At 46.7% G+C, this 15,239-nt stretch overlaps 1 protein-coding gene across 3 annotated transcripts in view; it reads left to right on the top strand.

The window, feature by feature from the left end:
* igsf21a (immunoglobin superfamily, member 21a) overlaps positions 1 to 15,239 on the top strand; it is a 170,556-nt gene extending 155,317 nt beyond the window's left edge. For 2 of the 3 annotated variants that reach the window (XM_062407678.1, XM_062407670.1), the window contains 4 exons: positions 2,537 to 2,637; positions 5,124 to 5,316; positions 8,831 to 8,869; positions 13,917 to 15,239. In XM_062407678.1, coding sequence (XP_062263662.1) covers positions 2,537 to 2,637; positions 5,124 to 5,316; positions 8,831 to 8,869; positions 13,917 to 13,993 — 410 coding nt within the window. In that variant the 3' untranslated portion in view covers positions 13,994 to 15,239. The remainder of the gene's footprint in view (positions 1 to 2,536; positions 2,638 to 5,123; positions 5,317 to 8,830; positions 8,870 to 13,916) is intronic. The other variant, XM_062407689.1, reaches the window with a different exon arrangement.

The raw sequence follows: 15,239 nt of genomic DNA, 5'->3' as shown, positions 1-15,239 counted from the left end.
TGCCACATGAGACAGAGCGACAGTCTGACAATCGACCACTGTTGTATTACACTTCATGAATATTCATTGGGGGGGGGGGGGGCCTCCGTGCTCACCATACAAATGAACCTGAAGCCGGCGCCAAAAAAAAAAAAAAAAAAAGAAAAGGAAAGAAGGTGCTGCACTTCTCCGAGGCCGTGAGGCAGAGGTCTATATCCTGCGCTCCTGGATTCATGAACACGCTGCAGCTTAATAATTAAAAAGCGGTTGTTTGCTCCGGTCTGAGCGAAGGTGTTTATGATTCAGCGTTAGTAGACAAGTGGTGTGCTGCTCATTCCACGCAGCGTGCAGCGGCACACACACAGATCCGGGCGTCCTCACATTTCCCAGTCATTGCTCTGCCAGACTGGGATAATAAAAGAGCAGATGCTCAGTTTAAGGAAGGCGGCTGTGATTTGTGTGTGTTTGTGTGTGTTTGTGTGTGTATTTTTTAAGCGGATCGTGTGGGTGGGCGTGTGTGAATATATACAATATGGTTTTATGTATGTCAATGCCTGTGTGTCTGTGTGTGTGAATAAAGGTTTGTCGTGTGTTTCTCGTTTGTGTATCTGTTGGGTTCAAACCTGTCTCATGTCCCCTCACCTCGTCCTGTGTGTAAGTTGAGTTTGTGAAAGACACGGCGCTCACTGACCTCTCCATGATGCAGCCCCCCCCCCCCCCCCCCCCTCTTGGCCCAGCTTCTCTCTCTCAGCAGAGCCAGTCATCCGGCTAATGCGACAGGTTCCCTTCAACTCCTCGAGTCTGCTGGTGCAGCTGGGCCGACCTGTTGATGTTTGGGCTTGGGTGTAAAGAACACACCTGATGCAGGGCGGGTGGTACCCCCCCCCCCCCCCCCCCCCGGAGGGCATGTTAACTCTCTGCCTCCTTCCAAGCTGCAGAAGTTTGGCCTCGCGGGTGACGAGCGCCACCCTCACCCCCAGTGGGAGGCGGTGCTGTGTGTCAATCACACCGCATGCTGCACTAATCAAAGGTGCTGACGTAGGACACCAACTGTCACGTTGGAGCAAATCCCAGAAAAACCGGCCCTCATCTATCCCCGGCCATATGCCTCGCAAAGCTCAGCGTGACGCCACGGCGCCGGTGTTTCAAAATACCATTCCCTTAGTGTGTGGGTGGTGGAAAGATGCTTCACACTGACATGCCAAATCTGGCTTGTGAAAAGCCGTCCATCGTGGACATGAGACATTCATCCATGTCAAACCATGCTCACATGACGTCTGCCAGCTCGGGAGGTTTCATGTCTCATCTTTTGGAAGAAAAAGTTACTGAATTCTTTTTGGACTTTGCACCAGTTTGCATTGATTCTTTCCGGGGACAAACTAATTTGTTGATAGAGAGTAACAAGCTGCCTGGTGATGGGGACATCTTTCCCAGAATTTGAATATCTGCCTGTTCCTCCCCCCCCCCCCCCCCCTCCCCTCAGCGTCGCTTGAGTTCCCTCCAACCACCTCGTTTGTGTCTGTTTCATAACAAGATCCCTCAATGTGGAGCGCAGAGCATGGGGGGGGGGGGGCACCCGCTCAATCCTATTTACAGATATGACTGCGTGAGTCCTGATCCATTAGTCTGATGAAGCCTCGTAGTCAATCGCTGCCTGAGAAAAAGGCCGCGCCTCATTAGCCACGGTGGACGGTTTGTTTCCAGATTAATGGCGGAAAATTGAGGTCATTTGTTTTTTTTAATTTATCCTTTAGTTTAACTCATCAATGAACACAAGCTCCTGGGTGGTGTGATTTATTTATAAGTTAATTGAGGGATTCCTGGGGTGGACGTCCACGGGGCCTTATTGATCGGACGCCTGCAGCTCGGAGAAGTCACTGCTGGTGCTGCTCGGTGCATTTGTCCAACATATGGAACCGCTCAGCGTGTGAAGCTCTTATATCAACGGGGGCAGTATTCGTCATCTCAGATGGTGCCCAGCCAGCTTCCACTGGCCCTAATGTGGTAAAGTGGGCTGTTTAGCCATAATGAAATCACCTACCTTCTATTCCACCTCATGCAAATCACTCATTTTATCTTGACACTAAAAACACAGGACAATCGCCAGCCCCTCGCAATCTCAGAGCATTAGCCTGGGCCTGCCCCCCCCCCCCCCCCCCCCCTCCCTCCTGCTGCTCGCACCCCATTGTTTTAGAGGGTCCGAATGGAAGCCAATCGGGAGGAGGCTGTCCACACCAAGACGAGGGAATTAGCTCTCGGAGTGTCCCTTATCTCGCCTCCGCCACACTCCACCCGATACACTCTCATTCTCCTCTGGTAATGACTACCTACCCAATTTAGTTCCCCTTCTCTCCGAGGAGGAATGAATCCAGCACAGTCCTTCGGATGAAAGAGCCCGCAGGTCCCTCGCCTCTTGCCCCGTGACCTTAATTGACAGGAAATTGTATTTGTCTCTCTCCCTCTGTGACAGAACAGGTGTCCGGCAGGATTTGGTCTCCATGCTCAGTAAAATGACCTTTGTCCCTTTGTCTTCTTTTCTGTGTTTTTCTCATTGCAGCCGCTCCTAAGGGCCCTAAACTCTTGATGTCCCCCACTCGGGCAAAGGTGGGGGACACGGTGCGCATCACCGTCCAAGGATTCCAGGTAGGATCGCCTGGGGTAAGTGCATGGGGCGTTGAGAAAATGAAAAATATGGGCCTATGATGGTGCATATTGTAAAGCCTGTTAATGCAGACCACTCTGTTGGGTTTGATGCATTTATAGAGCGTGCAGATTTGTCCGGTCAAAAAAGTGTGTATTCCCTCTGCACAGTTTTGGATTACGCATGTAGGCCGTGAAATAATACTGCAATATTTTCAGGCGGTTTCTGCCACAGAAGCCTCAGGCAATGAAACTCTACACTGAAACAAACAGAGTCAAAGAAATCAACGTATCTCTGTAAGTTACTCATTCCCCCTGCTCCTGCTCTTCACTGTTAATGTCCCTGCTCCTGGACTTTATGTCTCAGTCGTCTCCATGATAAAGAACTAAAAACCAAAGTCCCTGGTGTGATGGTCACCTTTGACAGGAGAGACATGTTGAAGCCAGGCAGCTGGTGGAGAGGAGACGACTCATACTGACTTAGCCACATGCTAATGGCTAACGGCACAAATCACCTTTGTTCCTCGTGCCTCAGGAATCTCTCTCATGCGTCAGATTTCTTTGATTCATTTGTATTTCACCTTCCTGCAGGTTGGGGTTTATGTTGTTGTGCTTCTCACTGACCACACAGAAATCTGCACGAGTCCATATCTTCTCCAATACCATGATATTCGCTTTTTTCTTTCTTTGACGGGGGTTAAAACTGGTGATAATAAACAGTCACGAGTGGCGTACGGCCTTTCGGGCCCTTTGGCAGCGCAGGCATCAGATTCATCAGAAAGTAAACTCCCTTCACTGGACCCCCGGGCTCCAGGGTTTCATGAGAAGATATGATTATGCATCAAGATCAATAATTTGGCCTCTCGCAAGAAAGCCAGTTCTGCCTCTGGTTCAGTGTTTGAGAAATTCTTTATAGATAATCACCCGACAGTGTGGTTATTTTCAGTTGAATCGCCTTTTTCTTGTTGTTGTTCTGGCTTTGTGTGTGAGGTGTGTATGAGAAAGGACAACAATGGTTTCTGCGGCACACGGATCATAGTTTTAATTTGGCAGGAACGTCTCACTTCTACCATTGTGGTGTATTTTAATTTTATTTTTTTAATGTATTTTAATAACTAATTCAGAAACGATTTAAACACAGAGATCGGAGAAGTCTTATATGAACATTAACATTAACTTCATTGCAAAAGCAAACCAGTAAGTTGTTTAAGTAGGGATGTTGACATCTGATAGTAAATGGTCCCATTTGCCTCAGAAACCACAGAGGGAGAGTGAACTGTTTGTGGGGATAAATCCGTACACAACTCTTTCTTTATGCATGTTTTACTTTGTTGGACACGTGTTGGTTAAAGTTGTTATTCTTATGAACACGATATCTCAAGAACGACTTCAATATTGTCACAAACGTTTACTTGGACTTATTTAAATAAGTTGTTGACCTCATAAAACCCTTTTACCCTATAAATGCATTATGTTAAAAACTGTTAAAAAAGGTTAAGGTCACATGACCTCATGTGAGTCTAGAAAACTGCACTGGTTGGTGGAGGCATGAAACCGAAGTTGGCACTGATTTGATTCCCCGCACTTTTCTTATTTTGCCTGATTTTACCTTGATAACCCAAATTGCTCCTATTCGTAGAGAGACTGCTGCACATAGATTCACTGTATGAATGTGTGTGTGTGAATGACTTAAACTATAAAATCCTGTGAGTGGTCATCAGGTCTAAAAAATTACAATATAAATACAGACCATTATACAAAACACGAGTGTTTACCATTACTCTGACTCCATTTTCTCTGCAGGTCAGAAAAGATGCGGTCAGACCTCCAAATCTTAAATTGCTCATTTCTTTAGGAACAGATAAATCCCTCCGTCTTCCCTCATGTCAAGTACCTCTGCTTCCATTCTGACATGAGAGCGCTGGAAACCAATTTCTGCATTTAAAAGCTCAGGGGGGGTGGTTTATTCCAAAAGTCTACAAAATGGATTTGCAGAGAAGATATATTGTGTGTCTGCCCCCTGTGTGTGTGTGTGTGTGTGTGTGTGTGTGGAGCAGTGTGTGTTTCAAGGAGAGTCTGTTGTGTGAAGAAGAAGAAGCAGCTCCGCGGTGTGTGTCCTCTTATTATCGATGAACACGTCAACCCACTGATATGAATGAAATACCGCTTCATGGAGGGTTAAATTTTTAAATTGGAAATGTGTGTGTGTGTGTGTGTGTGTGTGTGTGTGTGTGGGTGGGGGGGTTATTCTCTTGGACGGCTCAAAAGTGTGAGGGGAGAAACTTGTAAAGTGAAGAGTTGATTATTAATGCATGTTGTTAACTTGTCGTTGCATTAGGGGGAAATTGGAGTTTGTATTATTCATGTCTCCTTTGCGCTTAATATCTTGGCTCTGTCTCACACTTGTTCCTCTTTATCTCCTCTTTTCTCTCCTCCCTTGTATTTCTTCCCCTCCATCCCACCCCCACCACCACCACCACCACCTGGGGGCCGGGTGTTGATAGAACGAGGTGTTCCCGGAGCCCCTGCTCACCTGGACGCGGGTGGGGGGCCGCCTGCTCGATGGCAGCACCGAGCGCGAGGGGAGGGAGCTGGTTCTGGAGAGAGTGCCGGCCGAGCTCAACGGCTCCATGTATCGCTGCACGGCCCAGAATCCTCTGGGCTCCACAGATACGCACACTCGCCTCATAGTCTTTGGTACGTATGCATGTGCGCCCTCCCCCCCCCCCCCACTCGCCCCGGCCCGGTTCTGGAGCAGCCATAACTCTGGCGGTTAAACAGAAATCGTGTTTAAGTTTGATCCATTATTTAGAAGATGATGAATATGAAACATTTCGCGACCGTACGACTCGGCTGCACAAGAATGATCTGGGACACTTATATAATTACACAGTTAAATGTCACAGAAAATTATATAATTCTGCAAAATTCAGATCCATGTATCTACAATATCTTTGAAAAAAATACTTGGGAGATTTGTGTGACTGCTCTTTAGGTATGAATCATTAATGCGGCTAAGTGTGTGATTAATAAGAGATCGTGTCCCTAATTGGCTCAACAACACATTCCTTTCAAGGCTGCACTTAGAGAGGATAGCTATTCTATTATATAGGGAGTTAGTGACGCGTCTGTCGGTGGCACGTGGTCGTGTGCCGCTCTCGCCCCCGGACACCGGCTGCCAACACTGCTTCCAGAGGCTCCGGTGGAATCAAAGGACCGTTGTGTTAGAGCAACACTTTGTTCAGTGGCCAAACTGAGGTAGCGTGGTCGATCGGGAACCTGGAGGTTGTTCGTGTACTGGTGTTGATGGGGGAGCTGACTGGCTCACAGGCTCTGTTGTGTCTGTGGATCTGTTTACCCTGGATGCTCGGGGAACAACAGGATCTGCTGATCTGGGCTCGCTCAGGAAAACCGAAGGCTGATTTCATCAAATGAGTTCTGTTGGGTTCTGAGGCCCCTCTTTAGACCAGCACTTGTAAATGTGATGGCAACTTGACGAGTCGGTCGAAGCCCTCGAGTCTCTTTTGCTCATTATTATTAAATTATTATTATTATGTATGCATTAAGATGATTAGAGCACAGTGACAAGCAGGAGGGAGCCTCCCTTTGGCACTCACATTGATTAAGGCAGGGGTGGTTAACCTCCGGCCTCCAGGCTGTTTTCTCTGGTGCACAACAATTCATAAATACAAAAAAGTATTATTGAAAATATATAGTTGAGAAATGAACAAATTATAAAAACTTGGATAAAGTTAAGCCATCACAAAGGACAATATTTCATACCGTTAATGTGCGTGCGATCGCCCCTGAGTTGGGAGTAGCATCACCATCACTTCCATTTGACATCAGACCCCTCGGCAAGGAATAGCCTCTCCAGCCTTCACATTAAAGATGTTAGTGTGACATATGCATACAATATTTTAGCCCTTGAGTGTGGCCCTCAGAAGATTTTATAAAAAAAATGAAAAAGGCCCTTCCTAGTAGAATCGATTAATGTTTTAACTTCCACATAATATTTTTTCAATCCCGTAATGCATGTCTCCCCCTTCGTGCCATTGTTTTCTACCATTGTCCCTCAGCTGTGCTTCCAATCGCTCTTGCATAACTGATCCAAAACACCGTGCGAGCATTGCAGCTCTATCCACGAGGGCTCTGTCACGTTACAGCGTCATGAAACATTTACGTAACAGAGTGAAGTACGTGTGAAAGTCCGGATGATGTAACTGTAGATAGATTTAAAGTCTGGCACAGTCCGGCCCCTTTGACTCCTACACCTCCCAGAAGTCAAGTCACGTAAGAGAAATGAGTGAAATGGGGGGGGGGGGTATGCACTTCAGTGCCGTTTTAACATACGCAATTTTCATGCTTGATCGACCATGACACATAGAATACTGTATTGCTCTTTATTTCTATCCTCCTGCCTGTATCAGTTCTGCGGGTAGGAATTTAATAAAGTATGTCCCAAAAGTACAAATTACTGGGCGGGTCTCATAAGAACGCACTATAAGGGGAAAGAGCCACTTAAGGGAGGTGTTACCTTGGGAGGCGTTTTGCTAGGCAGAGCACTAATGTCTGTTTAACACCCTGATGCACCCCCAGGTATCTGCGAGCCTGGTGCGGCCCATCTGGCTGCCTCTCTCCTTGTGGATTGCTTCCACTCACGCTCAGGGGGAGTAAATGGTGATTAAGTGACCTTGGTGCTGTCCCGCGTGGCCTTGAGATGAGACTCGTCCCTCTCTGCCGGGGGGGGGGGGGGGGGCGGATGCATTCCAGGACCCTGCCTGCCTGGCAAAGTGTTCGATGCACATCATCAGGAATAATAGAGTATAATGACTGGTGTGGAGACAGAGTGACGATGAGCACGTCCTGATGATGTACGTCTTTAGCCGCCCTCGATGATAATACCCTCTGAGATTACTGTGGAGTGAGTCAGCACCGAGGAGCCGGGCAGAGACACACACTCACACACACACACACACACACACACTCACACAAGCAGATGCAGAAACACACACCGATATGTGTGCTTATGCAGATTTCCAGGGGCAGGCTAACACAAGTGTGCGTATTCAAAGTGCACACACTAATTTCTCTGGCGTTCTCCGATGAGCTGCTGTGGTAATGGTTGCCATGAGACGAGAGACGGACCAGCGAGACGAAAAGAGTCTCACGTCCGTGAAGCGTCCACGTCCTCACATGTCAAGACTAACATCCTGAAAATAGCTGGCAGTGGAATTCAGGGGCGTTGCTAAGTCTCTCTTCAAGCTCTCCTGCTTCTCGCTTTGCAATTACTTCATCCCTGTGAGAGCTCCGCAATGGAAACACATTGTCAGGGTGTGTTGTGCCGGGGCGGAGACGTCAGCACAACTTATTAAAGGTGGAGTCGATTTCTCTCCAGCGCCTGATCCCCACCCTGTCTGGGTGCTGCTGGAGCCGCCTGCTCTCGCTGGTGCTTTAGAGTGGCTGCTGGCTGCTCTGGTGCGGCGCTCCGTGTTCCCAGTGCCATTACCGGGGCCCAGTGTCCCTCACTGGGGAGGAGACATTTAGCAAGTGGTTCAGAGTTCAGGAGTTCAGCTTCATTAAAAGCCTCCCCCTCTGTCAGAGATCACTCTCTCTCTTCTGTGTCTCTGTCGTCCTCCTCAAGCTGCAGCCACGTTCATTTGCAAACGGCCTTTTCAAACTAAAATGACGCAAGTGCTTTGTGTCCGTATGGGTTTGAATCCCTGTTGATACTAAGACACTTAAAAATACACATCACCTGACCAGTCATGTACACTGGGCATGCGTGTGCAGGTTTAAACAGAATCATAGCTCGTCTCCTACAGGGTCAGCAACACACCAGTTGTGATGGGACCCTGACAAATCATCGAAGGACTATGTTGTGACCGAAAAGACCCGATCCACGATTAACATCTCCATATCTGCCGTTCCAGAATAAACCAAACCCTGGAGTTTTTAAACTCAACAGGGGTCCAGCGGCGTTCCCACACTTCCCAGTTTAGCAGCTCAGACACTCCAGAGTGGTTTGGACGCCAGGTGTATAAGTAGCAGAGTGTATGCATTCTGAAAAGAGATCCTACTACTGTGGATGAAGGAGATGAGAAGACTTCATCCACTGATTCATTCACTTTCTCAGTTACAGCCATGACTCACTGATGATCTCTCTCTCTCTCTCTCTCTCTCTCCCTCTCCCTCTCTTTGTCTCCTGCAGAAAATCCGAGCATGATGAAAAACACACAGAACCAGAACAGTGAGTATATCCAGCTTTGTGTGTTCTCATCGCGATTCATCTCACGACTCCCGCTGTATCGCCAGATCATCATATATCCACAGACGCCGCATGTAATAATGTGACACCGAAAATGTGACACCGAAAGAATGAAATGTGCATAAATCTGGCACTGATCAGTGAGGCTGGGTTCTCCGGGAGGGCTGTGGTTTTTAACGTTCGAGGTATTGACAGGTGGATGTTTCTCATTCTGTCCTGAACGCTTCGCCCCAGATAGTGCGACAGCGTTTCAGTCACGATTCATCTCCGCCCGGCGTGGAGGAGCAGCGAGTGCCGAGCCTCTCCCGGTGACTAACGCAGCCTGTCACTCTGGGTGGAGTGTGAGATTATTGGTGTTTCATATGAAGCGGTGGTGGCTCATTTGCGGCGCCGCAGATTATCATATGTAAAGATGAGGGACTGTCGGGAGAAGCCTCGGGGACCGCGACAACCACCTCTCCGTCTCTCCCTCTTTGCTGCCACTCCCTCTTTCTTTCTACATCAATCTCTCCGTCTGCCTCTCCTCTCCACCGCTCTGACTCTCTTTCCATCTCCCATTTCATCCGTTTCCCCCCCCCCCCCCGTGCCTTCCATCACATTTATATTTCCTACTTTCTCTCTTCAGCTGGAGCTCAGAGCCTCTGGTTGTGATGCAGGTGTTCAGACACTTACGCTTTATGATCAGGGTGGATTATTCTGAAGTGGTAAAAAGGTTCATTTATGGTTTGGAAGTTTGTTAAATTGGCTCCTGAACTCATCACCCCTGAAATCAGAAAGAGACTTTAGACACAAGGGCTGTGTGTTCAGTGTAAATACATCAACACACAAGAAATACACATTTTTAGCTTTATAATCCTCAGTGATTCTATATAAAATATGACTTCAATCAATAAAACACATGCCCTGTAGCACGGCTCTGCAGTGAGCTGCTGTTGATGAGCTGGAAAATGTAGTTGAATGGTATAATTGGATGGTATATAATCCCCAGTGCATATGTGTGACGCCCATGTTGGTCCCAGCGCAGAGTGGGAACAGCTTCCCAGGCAGATGGACGAGCGGAGCTGTCATTAAGCTGCACAGCCCCAGTCAGACGAGGATTCAACAGTCGTGTGGTGCGCCGCTCGCTTTCACGCGTTCCCCTTCTTCAAATAATGTCCAATCATGTTGTCCTTCGTCCTCTCCCACACTCAGCGAATCACTCTTTCCTCTCGCTCTTTATCCCCCCCTCCCCTTCACCCCTCCCTTCCTCTATCGTCCCCATCTCTCCTCGTCGTATCCTGGGGATGCAAAACAGAATATGCAAATGCTTTGGTAAGCGCAGGAACAGGTGTGTCCCAGTGAGGACAGAATCGGGTCAGCGTTGATACACAGACACAGGTTGCGTGGGATTCAGATCTCTGTACAACACGGCCCCCAACAGGTCGCCGCCCAACACAAGCCCATTTGCTTACTGGCTGAATATCCAGGCTTCTCCTCCGGTGTGCGAACGGGAGAGACAGCCCTCGTCGGTCAATCGGGGGGGGGGGGGGGGGGGGGGGGGGGGGAAGAAAAGCCACGTTTCCTGTGAGGAGTAACATCCATCAATCTCTGTCAGATTTCAATCTCGCAGACAAATGGTCAAGGTGCACTGTTCGGCAATGAGGTGAATCTAAGAGATGAGTGAAACTGAGGAGGAGAAGGCTTCGTGTTTCCGTTTGACCTCATGATATCGCAGCTGTCGGCCCCGGCCGGTGGAAGTGTCCAAAGTTTGAGGGTTGTCGTCTTATTGAGGGGAAATGAAATCACAAGGCAAAATTCATTACATCTAACAAAGTCTCAACGGATGGACTTTGTTTGTTGAGTGATAAACAACAATACCATAAGAGGCAGGAATGAAGCAATCTGCATTTTTTATTCTTTTGGGCAGACATGCTGCATCTGTCATTTTTTTTTTTCCCACAGCGCCATGAAAACTCTAATTGAAATCCTCGTCTAGAACTGAGGTCAGATCAGCCAGACGTGTCCAAGCACAGTGAAAACAAAGTGTTGTGTGTTTTAGGTCCAGCACACCTGAGGTAGAGTCGGCCTTTATTTAAAAAAAAAAAAGAACCACAGAAATCAGCCCCAGTCGTCTAAAAAAAGATCAAGTTGGCAGAAATGCATTGAGGTCTGAGCCAAAAACAGGCAAACAGATGGCCGGGCGACTTGCATCTCTGATTGTGGACCTCAGATGATGATCTTATGGTCGGATGAGCCCCTTACAGAATGAAATGAAGTACTTATTGAGAAGAACCACTCGTTATCTCATGTTGTAAAACTGATTATCAACTAAATAAATAAAAACTAGAAGGGCCCGAATGGTTCCTTGGGAAACCAAATTTAAATTCATTAGATCCAGGTTTTTTATGAGGATCTGCACAAACTCGTGAATATCTGTCCCCTCGACATTAGGATCCATTTAATATTTGCTGCAAAATCAGGGAAATTGATGCTAGATAAATGGTTTTAAATGGATTTGTATTTGTACGGTGCTTTTCTAGTCTTGATGACCACTCAAAGCTCTCTTCAGTACAGTTCTACATTCACCCATTCACACACACATTCATACAGTGCATCTATTCGCAGCACTTAGTTATTCTATGGGGGGGCCATTCAGGGTTCAGCATCTTGCCCAAGGACACTTCGGCATGCAGATGGGTCAGACTGGGGATCGAACTGCCGACCTTCAGGTTGGAATATGACCACTCTACCCCTCAGCCACAGCTGCCCAGCCGTAACTCCCATTGTTGAAGAAAGTGAAATGTTCTTATAAAGATCATTTTGCCTGAACAGCCATTAAGGGGCAAATTGGGGTTAAGTAACTTGCACAGGGACACTACAGCATGTGAAATGGGGGGAGATAGGAATTGAACCACACACACACAAACACACACACACACATATGCACACACATTAAGAGCACTCCTCATACAATTCAAGTAAAGACTTCAAGGAAAGTAGACGCATCCACGTCAGCACTGGCAAGAATATTGCTTATCGAAGGGTATAAAAGCTTTAATCTGTAATAAACCTCCGTGTACACATCATGAGAAATCTTCTACTGACACGACACATGCTCCTTGAAAAGACCTGGTTCACGTCCTGAGCCACAGACGCCTTGAAGAAACAAATGATCTTCTTATTTGGGTCATGCCCCACCCCCGTTTGACAACCATTCATGGAAATAGATTTGTTTTTTTTGCATCATCCTCCTAAACAAACAAAACACACACAGATGTAAAAATTATCTCCTTTGGAGGCGTAAAAAACAAAAATCTAACATCAGATCATGTTGTTCGGGGAGATTTACAGCACTAGAAACCTTGATCGCTCAAACAATCCTTCAAAAACGTGTGATTATTTTCCCATGTGATCCAACACACCCCATTTCTCTCATCCTCATGTCTCTAACCTCACTCCGATCAAATATTGACTCCAATGACTCCGGCCTCTCCAACATGTGCTCGGGCTCATCTTGTGATTGCCGCCGGAGCTGCCAACCAGACAAACAGTCGGTTAAGTCAGCACAGCCCCGCCCCCGTCGATCCCATTGCTCCCACCAGCGGCAGCTCCACTCCCACAGTCCTCTCTCTCTTCCTCTCTCCTCTCCGACGTGTCCATAAGCGAGCAACAGAAAACAGAGGCAGCGTGAAGCGGCGGTCCCTGCTGATGTCTCCTCTGTGATCCAGGGTCCCTGCTGTGGGCCTCGCAACAACAAGTTCAAAACAGAAAATAAGATAGATATAAAAAAAAAAAAAAAAGCTTCAGTCCTCTCCTCTTTTTTTTATCTGGAGATTCTTCAAATATTGGGAAAGAGTGAATTTCTTTGTGTTTGACTAAACTGCACCAAAGGCTATGTGGGGGGGTTGCTGGTGCAGTGGCAGCACTGTGCTGTATATCATTATGGTGCACTTCAAAGAACCCCACGGAGCAGATGTTACATCAATGTATTAATATATCATACACATCAGAACAGTTTAATTATCCTCTCAATGCACGGCTTCCATCAAGTCACCTGACGTCTGATCCAGGAAGCAGCTGTCGAGTGAAGAGGTCTTTATTGTCCCTGAGGAGCAATTTGTTGAACAGTGACTTCAAGTTACAGGTGCAATACAAATATGACACGGAGCCAATACACACATTCAAACACACACACAGTGAACATCTGTCACATGAGCTGCCTTCTGACATTGTCATGGAATTTTCCAGAGAGGCGAATGTCCGAGTCAGTTGCTGCGGACATGTTCCTGAACTTCTCTCCGGGGGTAAAAATATCCGGAAAGTTTTTAAGGCTGAGACACAGCAGCGGGAAAATGTGACCGACTTTTCTAACACATGAAACTGGAAGAAAAACAAATGACAGAGGAGTCCTTAAAGTAGAAGACAATTGGAATTGACGTCAACTTGGAAAGTCAATCCGGGTTCCACCGTAAAATGACCAGAAAATTGGGTCAAGACATTTTCCATCCGCTCGTGTATGATTTGTGAAAAAACGTTAGTGAACAGCTATGGCTGAGGGGTAGAATGGTCGTCCTCCAGCCTGAAGGTCGGCGGTTCGATCCCCAGTCTGACCCATCTGCATGCCTAAGTGTCGTTGGGAAAGATGCTGAAACCCAAATGGACCCCCATAGAATAATAAAGTGCTGCGAATAGATGCACTCTAGTCATCAAGACTAGAAAAGCACTATATAAAGACAAAACCATTTACCATTTACTTAACAATACATTTCAAGTGAATTTATACGTAACACAATATTGTCATATTTTATTATAAAACATGTTTGGCCAAGGAGACAATACTAAAGATGCAGTGAATGGAGTAAACACACATTTACAACCATTAAAAACATACAAGGTGACTTCACACTCAATTTGAACAGGGTTATAAGGCATGAAAAATGGGAATAATGTAACACAAGGTTGTTTGTTTGTTTGTAAATGGGTTGTGTGATGAATAGGAGGCCGAGTGGGAATGTGTCCGTTTGATCGACTGCTTCTTTGGTGTTTGCAGATGGAGCCGGCCGACGGGACGTGCTCGGACTAACGTGGATGGCTCTGGTCCTCACAGTGACAGTGGAACTGACGTGAAAAGCGCTCATGCAAGACACTCGCAAACACACACACACACACACATGCGCCGCCATTCTTACACAACATATTCATATATCCACACATGCACACACAGACACACACACACACTTCCCACAATCCTGCAAGCCTTCTCCAGTCATCTACAGACCCTCCATGCGTCAGTCGATCAGGAAGGCCGCCACAGGAGGGCGCTCCACTGTTTTTGTAAGAAAAATGTAACCAAGATAAATGATATCAAAAGAACAAAAATCGTGATGAACATTACAATAGCCACCTCCTATATAGCCCTGCCCCAGTTACACCTTCTTTTTGTTTCTTGTCCCACGTCTGCCTGTTGATCAATAAAATCCGTTTGGTTTGAAACCGACAAAGAAAAAAGGAATTTGGATTTTATTTGCGATGGGTCCAAATGTCATTATCGGTGTTTGACTGGAAAAAAGTGGAAAACTGGCTCCGGCTGCGCCACCATCTCCTCCAGCCACCTGTCTGTTACATGTCCTGGGATGAACCTGATTAGCAACACACTGACAAAAACCACAGGGGAACAGACACAGATGCTCCCAGAGAACGTTGTTTTTTTAATGAATATACAGGTATTTCCCCCTTTTTGTCCCTGATGGCCCGGAATGTACAAGAGGATTTATCTGCGTTGAGAAAACTAGTGAAGAAATTCTCCTTTTTTGAGTGTATTTTGTGTACATCCGTGTAAATATTGAAAATAATTACAGAGGTTATATGGGTCACGGTGAGGAATGGTTGCTGAGATATAGTCGGGAGTTCTCCACCTCACTCCTCCACCTTTGTTTGTTGCTTCATTCAACACTGTTTTCAACGATGGCTGAAAGGACAGAAACATTCACAGACTTTCTGTTTCTCATTTGGGCTTTTTTTTTTTTATATCTATATGGCAGGTCCCCGAGGGCCTGAGTAAAAAAAGAAAAGAAATAATAAAAAAAAAAAAAAAAAGGTCCAACATATGTCTGCTGTTTTGGGGTTGTGGTGCATGTGATGTTTGAGGATTCTTTCTCCTTTTGGTGTGTTGCAATCGACAGCACTGCAACTCATTGTCACTGGCCTGTAATCCAGTTATTTACTTGTGACATACTATCTTGAGTGACCTACATTGTGTACAGTACGTGACTCTTACCCACACATTTACAGTAGTCGGATCATATTTTTAGCCGCCATCCCAGAGACGAGCTCCACCCCCCCCCCCCCCCCCCCGAGGCAGCGTGTGTAAACA

Source organism: Platichthys flesus, chromosome 2 (assembly GCF_949316205.1).
Source record: "Platichthys flesus chromosome 2, fPlaFle2.1, whole genome shotgun sequence".
In the NCBI taxonomy this organism is placed as follows: domain Eukaryota; kingdom Metazoa; phylum Chordata; class Actinopteri; order Pleuronectiformes; family Pleuronectidae; genus Platichthys; species Platichthys flesus.
Note: the sequence above shows the minus strand (reverse complement) of the source record. Positions and strands in the feature narration are given on the sequence as shown.